At 42.2% G+C, this 11,155-nt stretch overlaps 1 protein-coding gene across 1 annotated transcript in view; it reads left to right on the top strand.

Moving 5' to 3' along the window:
* Nucleotides 1–9,893, top strand: part of mmp15b (matrix metallopeptidase 15b) — a 27,322-nt gene extending 17,429 nt beyond the window's left edge. Inside the window, exons 7-10 of the mRNA XM_034872286.1 lie at nucleotides 3,215–3,353; nucleotides 7,285–7,435; nucleotides 8,344–8,462; nucleotides 9,015–9,893. Of these exons, the coding sequence (XP_034728177.1) occupies nucleotides 3,215–3,353; nucleotides 7,285–7,435; nucleotides 8,344–8,462; nucleotides 9,015–9,532 (927 nt within the window). The 3' untranslated portion in view covers nucleotides 9,533–9,893. The remainder of the gene's footprint in view (nucleotides 1–3,214; nucleotides 3,354–7,284; nucleotides 7,436–8,343; nucleotides 8,463–9,014) is intronic.
* Nucleotides 9,894–11,155: the final 1,262 nt, after the last annotated feature.

Below are 11,155 nucleotides of genomic sequence, written 5' to 3' on the forward strand. Positions count from 1 at the left end.
GCCTAAAATGATGAAACTAAATTACCAAATTTTTTAGTCTTTTATTGAGCAAGTTGTAGATCAAGTTGAACATACACTGCACCACTAAAAAAGAATGTCAGTTAATTTTAAAAGTGCCATTTTCTGCTGACATTTTCTGTAAACTTACTAAAATAAGTCTGGTTGCAGCCTTTCAAAACAGGGCTCCATGTGACATTTTCTGTCTCCTGCAGGATTTGTTCAGTGATGCTCTATACATAGTGCCGCTCTGCAGAGATAAGTAATAATGTGTGTCAGCGGGAGAGGTCAGAGGAGGTGTCCAGTGTTGGCAGCGTTGAACAATGAAGAGGTTTGCAGATATTAGCCTGGACAGAGAGCGGCAGGGTTTACAGTAAAGGAGCCTTAGCTTCACTTCCACAAAGGTTGCCATGATATCTGCAATGTTGACAAAACAGGGAACCGCAGCGCTAGGGATTTCAAACAGCTGACGTTCCCTAACTGTTTTAAACTATCCAGCCAAATCTTAAACCGGATTCCAGTAAACCCTGTGATATGCCAGTGCCAAGGGTGAAATATAAAAGTATTTTGAGCTAACAAAATAACTGATGCAGGTGTTTCTATTTGCATCATTAGTGTTGAAGAGTAGAAGAAAACAGAGCCCTGTCGCTCGGACACACAGAGAGAAGTCTATGAATATCTCATATCTCAGACTCTAAGTGTTTTTGACACTGACCAGTAGTTAGACTTGGCCTACAGCTGCCTGGACAAGTGTTGCACATGGTCAAACACTTATATCTGTGCTCTTGGATTTAATCTCAGTCAGTAATGTTGATGCTCTTTGGTTTCATCCACAGGCACGAAGCTAGTTTGGATAGCATGTATCAGTGTCCAAAATTAACCTTTTCCTCGCCCAACCAGTGGTTGGTAAACTATGATCTGATCAGAGGGAATGTGGACCAAAAGCAATTAATATAATTTGAGTGATCAGTTCAATATGGTGAATATAGTAGAACAACTACCTACTAAGTGCCAACTGTAAAATTCATAATTTGTAGCTAATTCAAATGGATTGTAGTTTTGTTTGTTAGTTTAGTTCATTCCCTGCTTTATTGTTTGCTTTCAATTTTCGATTTTTTTTCTACAGCTGCAATGCAGTTCTGTCACTCAGTCAGTTCCAATATTTGATCCAGACTAAAAGATCTAAACAGCTTTCAGATGGATTGCCCTAACAATTTGAAAAGACATAAATGGTCCCCAGCGGGATAAATCCAAATAATGTTGGTGGTGAACGTTACTTTTCCCACACTAGTGCCACCAGCATGGACAGAAAAATGGTCTCCAGTCAGAGTGAACGTTGGAAATAATTCCATCCGGACCATTTGTGTTGAAATAGGCTACAGTGTTTTTCGTATCAGGGATTCATTTCCGACTGTGGTGTTCATATTCAAATTGTGGTCATGCAAATTAGACAGGGATGCCTCCACTGTTATTAATAGTAGACAATGCTCTTCTCTGCTATGACTCTGCATAGGCAAAATGACTTACTTAATGTACTGTGTGGGTGGGAGTAAACTGTAGCACATCAGTACCACTCTCATCACAAAGCCCTGTCCATCAAAAGAAAGAAAGAAAGAAAGGGGCTGTCATTTTCTTTTACTCCCTTTTAGTATTTCTTCCCCGCAGAGGGCTGGACATAAAGACAGCCAGCAGAGCACACAGAACTGCTTTCAATATTGAAACTCCCCCAGTGAGATCTGGTCTGTTCTGCCGAGGACTAATATGGTCAACTCAGTCTTAATCTGGTCAACTGAAAGAGCTGTCAGACCACACAAATCGAAGAGCACGCAGTGTGTTCAGTTCGTCCCTGTTCTGTTTCTCTCAGCTCTCGCCAACCCAGCTCCATTCTGTTCCATTCCATACCGTGCCGCGCCGTCCTGTCTGCCAGCGCGTCCTGCGTGAAGGACAAACCTACGTGTGCTTGCCAGAAAGAAGCAGCACTGAGCATTTTACCGTTACATTATCCAGGACAAGCAGGGCTACTGACTCACCACTTATGAATGAGTCTGAGCGCTTCTGCTGTAAATCTGTCTGCTGCTGCCTTGTGTGCACAGCATGTAAAGTAGCTATGCTACTCTGTGCTTGGGTTCAAATGCGCTTCTAGTGATCTCCCTTGATTTGTGCCACTGACTTGATAATGAAAACACTAACAGTGAATGTGTCTTATATCAGGCTGCAATCAACAGAGAGAGTGCAAAAAGGGGGTGTGATGAAGCCACCAGAGCAGAGACCGACTATTATTAGCCGGCCCACTATTAGTAGTTTATTGTACTTTCTGGTCTAGTTATCCTGCAGACCGCACTTTGCTTGGCATGATGACCATCAAGCAGCTATCTGTGCATCCTGTTGTCTGATCTTTGTACTCCGTGCTCTGTTGGTTTACCTGGGAACCTGGTCTGCTCTGTTGCGCTGTGTCTTGTTCTGCTCTGATTGTCTTGTCTTTCTTTCTCATATACTTGTATTAAAAAAAAACATTGCAGGGTTTTTCCTGACTACAGATGAAAAATTGCCTTTTGGATAATTCTACAATAATTCTACAAGCCTTTTATCAATTTGCACTGGCTTCTTTTAAAATAAACTGAATTGAATTGAATACACTGCATATCCCTGTGCAATGGATTGTTTTGAGACGACAGAGGGATATTATACTTAGAATGAGATACTGTATGGACTTATTGAGCAGTGGTTTAATTTGACGTTGAGTCTTAGGAATGAAGAAACTAGGGCTACATGATATGAGGTTGTTGAATATCCTCATAATGATATTTCTTGCAATACATAAACAGATATTGATGTTCAGCAAAGATGCTTTCAGTAGTCTGCAAAAATACAAATAATTGCGTGTTGAATTAAAAAAGCCTGTAAGGAAATATTATTTTATTTAACAAATTTCACATTGAATTGAACATAAAAGGCACCACTAAAAAAGAATGGCAGTATCTTCTCCTGATACTTAACACAAAAAATCCCCAGGTGTCTATCATGATATGTAGCAGTCTTTTGCGATGTGTATATTGCGGCAGTTGATATTGTGATAACAATAAAAAATGTATATATTGTATAACCCTAGAAGAAAAGAAAAGAAAAATAGAGAAACTACTGAGTGTTCCAAACTGTGTTTAACCGATTGTAAGAAATGAAACACACTTGAAACACACTACTAATGTTGTCCCCTCAGGGCCGTTGGTTCTGGCGGGTGCGTCGCAACAGGGTTCTGGATAACTACCCCATGCCCATCGGGCACTTCTGGAGGGGTCTGCCCGGGGACATCGACGCCGCCTATGAGAGACAAGACGGCAGGTTCGTCTTCTTTAAAGGTAAGCAACAAACACTCGCTCGCACATTTTAAATGAATGAAGAATAAATTACTGGGGACGAGTTGTGTGGTGGGTTTTGATTAACTTACACTCAAGCTCACACTGCTCTGTGTACATTGTCAAAGTTAGAAATTGTTGGTTTTGTAGCTGAAAACAAGCGCTGCATTGCCTGAAGTTGTTTTATATTTGGTACACATGTTAGTATATTTGTTGCTTGTATTGGTTCCACATTGGCTAGATGGGTCAATTGTGACACCAAAATGAAACAAGGGCCCAATCCCAAAGTGAGCCCTGGGGGACAAAAGACTAAAGACTCACAGGCTTAATTGATCTCAGGTGCTAAGTGAGTGAGGCCATATGTTCTCAGATAGGTAGAAATGCAATTGGGACAACACTTCACCAGCTCACATGTTACTTTGGCGACGTCTGATAACAAAGACGTTGCTGACACATGCCGGTTTGGGTATTTTCATTTTAAGTTTGTTGCTTTCCATATGGACAAGGCACAGGAGACGGCTGCCTGAATCCAATTTTTTTTTTGAAGCTGGACAATTTCAAGATTCCACTATGGTTTCCTCAATAAGCGTCACAACGCTTTGAACTATGGGTAATACCCTTTGGGGAAGTCTGCATAGATGCAGACTCATGGAAAGGGCACATCCTTTGAAAATCGACATCGGGACAAGTCTGAGCCATTACGAATCTTGCAAGAACATGCACCAAAGTCTGTGAGTCTGTGAGTCCGGACTTTGGGTTTAGGCCATTGTTGCTTTAACAGAAGTCCATCATTTGAATTGCTACCTTTTACGTTAAAGCCTAATGGGGGGGGAAATCGAATGGCCTGGTTGATGGTGTATCTTTTATCACTGTTAAGTAATTTTACCTTTTATCATTTAATGTTAAGTATTGAATCAAGTTTAATACGGCAGGAAACCTGCACTTATCCTATTTCTTTAATGATATAAAACAAATAATAAACCTAATTCTTGTAAAGTGGTCATGAAACCAACTGACTCACATTCCCCAATTCATCCATACTCGTCTTATCCCCCCCACCAACCACGCTCGACCTCCTTTAGGGAATATAAATATGTTTCTATGTTTCTGGTTATTGTTGCTGTAAAAACAGGCCTAAATAATCCTCTTCTGGTATTATTATCTGTATCTTCTAGAGCATGAAAAACTTCCAAAAGCAACAACAGCCTTTGAGAATATGTCCAACTTTGAAATTAGGACAGTAGCTGCCATACTGCATGCTGGAAAGTAGCATGCAAACGTTGTGTCTCAGCACTGCTACGCTTAAGAAGCCACAATGACAAACAACACCAACGTTGGGATTCAGTTTCCTCCGCCACGCCAATACACAGGATGCAGCGGTAGAACACAAGATCCAGGTTTTATCATAAGTCTGTCCTACATGTGTATGTAGCAGCATGTCAGCTCTTTAAGGCAAAATATTCTCATCTTTTCATCTTTATAGATGAGTTTTTTGTTTTGTTTTAGTAGTGCAGGTTTCACGAGCATATGGAGCATACGTACACCCTTTAACATTAATATACTAATATACTCTCCTGCATAGAAAACCATCCAACATCTGGTTTTTACAAGCAAAATACATTTATAAAGCTACAGGGTAATTCCAAACCATTCTGACCTAATGCTTTCATATATATATATATACAGTAAAACCGATTCTGGAACGTTGTTTTTCAGTTTATGTTGAATATACACTCCACCCACACACACACACACCCACTTGAGAAGAGACATATTGTATAAATCTCTTTAAACACAGCTCTTTATTTATACCTTGAGTCACCGAGAGACGCTCGTCTTTTAAAACGCTGGATAAAGTTTGTTGAATGAAAGGAGAAAGAGGCGAGTCTTTAATGCGGTTTGACTCTGGGAGCTACAGGCTTCGGGGCAGCTGTTGATGGTGTGGAGGATGATGTCATCAGCCGGCCTCTCACTGTGACACTTGGCTGCAAGCCATTAGCAAAGAAAAGAACTAGATAATGGGAGAGAAGGGGAGATAGAAGGGGGAAGGAGTGGCAGACTCGAGAGCACAAGAGAAGGGAAAAGAAAGCTTTGACACAGAGCTTTGAATGGACCAATCAGATTAACTTGACTTTCGGGCAGCGAGGAGACAGAAACCCTTTCTCAATCCGCATTTTAATTTCTGTACTCGTTGTTATGGACTTGTGGCCTTGACAAATGCAAATGTAATGGATGGAACGGAATGGAACAAAATCAAAGTGTTCATGTTTTTGGAGATGCTTTGGGAGCTGATGCTGAGACAGACAACTATCACAGCTAACAAACCCAAAACCTATGTCTAAGGTTCAAATAAATGAATTAAATGCCTCCTTGTATCACTTATGAGAGAAAAATACATTGTTTTTTGTTCTTTTTTATTGCACCCCTGACATTCTCTACGGGTGCCATAAAACGGGTTTAGACTCCACATACTATATCTGCACACATTGTCCATATTCTGCATCGACAAAATAACTGATTGCTCGCTGGATAGCTGGCTGAATTGTTATTCCCAAATATAAATTGGGGATTACTGCGTCGGTTCTTGTTTGGAGTTTGGACTGCTGAGCTTAATTTATCAACTACCAAGAAAGCAAGTTTGGATTTGTGTGTATTGAGACGGGCCTAGGATTTTAGACATATTACATGGTATCACAAATATGGAATATCTATTATCAATGGTGTCAACCAGACCAAAAAATGATCCGTTCACTTCTTTTACACAGCTGTTGGTTTACCCAGCTGTTTTTATCCCACACAAGCCCAACTGTAAGAGAAACCAAACTGTTTATCCCTCTAGAAAAACCACATCAACAGCAGGAAGGACTCAATTCCTTAGGTCACTGATGCACTCTGGTGCAGTTATGGAAAGTCATGGAAAAAGTCATGGGATTTTACATCAGGGTTGAGCACCGCAGGGAGCCTGGGAAGCCTTGCGTCAACCTCTTGTTCTCTCCAGATGCTGAGTGCAGAGCTTTCATTTTAGGTAGGCGGATTGAAGCCAAGAGGAGAGATCTAATGGTGCCAGGAGGAACGGACTCCCCCCATCTGACACAGTAAAACCTGTGGCCTGACATGAGACAAGCTACTCCTAATGGATAATTAGAAGCTCAACCAAAACTCCTAAATCAATGATGTACTCATTTCTGCTGTTTTTTTATTGCTATAATTCTATAGTAATAATGTGTGAAGGCTGCTTTGGTTTCTGTGATTGTTATCATTGTTCTATTTTTATTCCTCATTTAGTTTGAATTATTAACATATTCTGTGCCAGCAAGTGAAGTGTGTGCACACGAGCAGCATGTGTATGGGTACATGTGCACTTGTATGTCGATGTGTGTGTAACCAAGTTAACGTGACATATACAGTTTGACTGTATGCATTTTGCAACATTTTCAAGAGTCCATAAGGGTTATTAATACAGCTGTTCCTCCGATACCGCCTCAAACACTGGCATGGGTTTTGGAAAGTACTGGAGTTTAAGTATGTTAAAGAAGTTTATTTATGTTCTTTTATTGTTATATCTGACTGTCAAACTGGAGGATAATAGAAAGTTCTGTAGCACTCATTGTTTGTTCATGTTTTTACAAAGAGTCTAACCTGAGCCAGACCGACCACAAAGATAGAAATCCTATCCCATCCATACAGGGATAGTAGTATACAGCTGTTATATCGGCCATTAAGCAAGTTCAGGTATCAGAATCGGTATCGGGAAGCAAAAGATGGTCTGAGCAGGTGGCACCTTGTATGACAGCGTCAGCCACAGTGTGTGAATGTCTTTGAATAATGAAAGGTACCTGTACTATGTAAAAGTACTCTGAGTAGTCGTTAAGACTAGAAAAGTGCTATATAAATACAGGCCATTTACACTTCTCCCCTCCACTCCTCTCCTCAGGAAACAGATTCTGGCTTTTCAGGGAGGCTAACCTGGAACAGGGCTATCCGCTGGAGCTGGTTGATTATGGTCAAGATATTCCGTACGACCGAATAGACACAGCCATCTGGTGGGAGCCATCCGGCTCCACTTACTTCTTTCAAGGAGACTGGTAACATAGCCTTCAACCTGTCAGCATCACACAAAACCCACTATGGTTTACAGTATATTATATGTATTGGTATATCAATAGTTTGATTAGCTCTGAAAGGTTAGACAGCCCCAGCTCGATCTCAATTACTATTATTGCCAAAACAAATTGTAAATGCATCACGTATGCTCTCACATTTTTTTGTCCAATACTTTGGTTCATGACCTGATGTCAGCTGTACTATGTTAGCATGCTAACATGGTCAAATAAGATGGATGGACATTGTACCTGCAGGACATCAGCATCTTGTCATTATAATTGGAAGCATGTTAAAATGAGTATTTAGCTCAAAGCATCGCCAAGCCTAAACGCAGCAGTTACACATGGATTGGTTTTATAATTGATGTTTGATTTTAGCTTTAAAAAATGTTCATGTGTATTTTTAATAATGAATACATTTAATATTATTGATGCCAACAAATATAGGTAGGAAATAAGTTCACAAGATGACGTCTGTACAGTGTGAAGGGTTCATGTCTATCCATCTGGAGCTTTTTGGTTTTTATTTCCATCTAAAGACTGAAACAATTGAGATCACAGGAACAGTTTCAGACAGTTCTGTGAGCAATACCAACAGGCGTTGCTCTGCTGTAGAACAGAAACAACAAGTGTGTGCGAGGGTAACGTCTGTATGAAAACACTCACAGGAAAATAATTACATTTTAGGTCTGCGAATCCAGTAAGCCCTCGCTAAGCAAAAGTGTGACTGACGGACTTTGTAGAATGTTTGAATGTTCTCTGGAAACTGTACTGTTATATACACACACCACCGAGGCCCACCGTGTACTGTACTTTGTAAGACGTCTGCTCCTTTTTTGTTTAGACAGCTTTTAAACTGCAATAACCATCTTCTCCGCCGCTGTCTGCAGGTACTGGCGCTTCAACGAGCAGTCCCGCTTGGCTGACCGAGGCTACCCGAAACCCATCAGCGTCTGGGGAGCGTCAGTGCCCTCCTCTCCCAAGGGGGCCTTCCTCAGCGATGATGGAGGTGGGCTGAGACAAGGAGAGAGCTTTTTGTGGGCGTGTGTGGGTGTGTGTGTGTGTGTGTGTGTGTGTGTGTGTGTGTGTGTTAAAAAAAGGGCTAGGAGAGGCTAGAGCCGACAGACAGGCCTGAAACAATGAATCAGGGTGTGGTCCACGTTCATCAGGAGAGAGAGGGGAGAGGGGGGGCGTGTGTGAGAATTGGTGTCTACACATGAAATGCTCTTTGCTTTGCCGTACTTGGTTGGAATAAAAATACAGAGGAGGGATGCAATCTCCAAGCAGTAGACATTTTTTTTCATTTATACAACAAATTTCTTTGGATATTAAACAAGTCGGAGTACATTTTTTAAGCTATTATGGAAATATTCTGACATTTCAAGAAATATAAAATGGTTTCATTTCTTTCTTGCGGAATTGAGATGATTGAGACCAAGATTGACATCCTTTTTTTTTTTAATCGCAACCCTAGACAGGAGTTAAGAAAATATCCAAATATTCCTTCACATTGAATGTCTTTATACTGGTTGACCCCTTCTGCTCTCCATGCCTCCTCCAGCCTACACCTTCTTCTACAAGGGTTCCAAGTACTGGAAGTTTGACAACCACCGCATGAAGAGCGAGCCGGGCTACCCCAAGTCCATCCTGAGAGACTTCATGGGCTGCAGCGTGGACCTGGACCCAGACAGAGACACGGACACAGACTCCGGACGCAAATACCCAGACTTGAACCGCCCGCCGTTCAACCCGGACGCAGACGGACGCGACGGCGACAAGGGCAAAGACCGGGAGGGGACGGACAACGGCGGGACGGACAAGGGCACGGGCAAAGGGTCGGATGGCGACAAAGACGAAGACTACCGCGAGGGTCGCGAGGAAGACACCAACGAGGTGGACGTGGTGCTGAAGGTGGACGACAGCGAGGAGCGGACCATGAACATCCTGATGGTGACCATCCCGCTGATCCTGGTGCTGTGCATCCTGGGACTGATCTACGCCATCATCAACACGCTGCAGAGCAAAGGGGCGCCGCGGCTGCTGGTGCACTGCAAGCGCTCGCTACAGGACTGGGTCTGACCCCTGACATTAAGGGACACTGAACTATGAACCTAAAGTAGGACCTTTGACACCGCCCTCCTCTAATCCAAGCCTCTCCCCAGCTATCCATCTGTCTACAGTCTCTGTGCTCAGTGGCTCCCACAATTTAGTAGATGTGATAGTAGATCCGATATCATACTCTCTCACACACACACACACACACACACACACACACACACACACACACACACACACACACACACACACAAACACACACTGAAACCTCCTCCTGTCTCCCATGGTGCTCTACAATGCTTTGACTGTAGCCTATTTATATGAGAGAAGTTTGCACATAGTTTTTTTTTCTTAATGTTTTGGTTCATTTTGGGTGACTTTATGTTGTTGTTATTATTATTTCTAAACCAGGAAGAGCGTTCTATTCTCTCTCCCATCTCTGCACCGCCTTCCTCCTTCCCCTAATAAGGGTTAGAAACAAGAGAGCGATTTGAAGACGGACCATTAGGGTTCGGTCGCGTTCCTTCCCTTTCAACATCATCATCTTCTTCTTCATCATCTCGCTCCATATCTTCCCTTTGCTCTGCAGTACAGTCACACAGTGGGAGGTGAGTCAGAGAGAAACAGGGTTAAGTTACAACAGATATTTCATTGCCGTCTGCAGTGAGAGGTATTTTGAGGCCTGCCTATTATCCGCCCGTCAACTCCCTCTGACAGAGACTGGGCTGGGGGGGGAACTCTGAATTTTGGATCAGAGTATTGTTTGTAGTCATACAGGTACCGCTTTGGTTTTAAAGGATAATTCTAGTTTATTACAACTTCAATCTAAATTTTAATGGTATTTTAATAGTAATAATAACACTGGACTCATCAAGTTAATTGCTGAGCTCTGGGAATTAAATTCAATTCAATTTTAAGATATAGTGTCAAATCATAACAGTTATCTCAGGACACTTTACAGATAGAGAGGATCTAGACCAAACTATAATTTACAGAGATCTAACAAAAAATGAAGAGAGACAACAACAAGCGCACATTAACACAGGCATGCACAAGAGGCCCAATGCTATAGGCACCTGACGTTAAATGAACAAAGGCTTCGCAAAAATGGCCCATGCTATTAGAAAAAAACTCCCAAAAAGAGGTTCTGTGGTCCTTCTCGTTTGCTCGATACAATCGCTTGAATTAGCCCGGATGCCAGCTGAACTTAGCCCCGCCCACAACATTTGAGGTCAGGAAGTTGGGACTGGACTAGATCCCTTGTGGAGCAACTATGCTCTTATAAGAGCTGGTAGGACCAATCAAATAGTCAGGGAGGGCTTTATTTGTTGATGGACAGATGATCAACAGTAACGTAATGATGAACGCGAGCGGACCGGGGGGGCTGCGCCCGCCCATGTCGCTCTGCACGTGCACATATGATGGTTCCCCCAAGGTCCTGTAGTTGTAGTTATAGATATCACTAATGGTTGTAGTTCACCATGTGTTCTATTAATACATCCAAGGTATTATCTTATGATACAGCCGAGGGATGTATTCTGTAAAGCCTGTAACGTGGGTGTAACGTTATCAGCGTTTTCTAAACTGCCGGGGCTATCGGCTAGTAGCTACCGTAGCTGACATCAGCGGTAGCTAGCAGTTGAATTC

The sequence above is a fragment of the Etheostoma cragini genome, chromosome 1 (assembly GCF_013103735.1).
Source record: "Etheostoma cragini isolate CJK2018 chromosome 1, CSU_Ecrag_1.0, whole genome shotgun sequence".
Lineage (NCBI taxonomy): Eukaryota > Metazoa > Chordata > Actinopteri > Perciformes > Percidae > Etheostoma > Etheostoma cragini.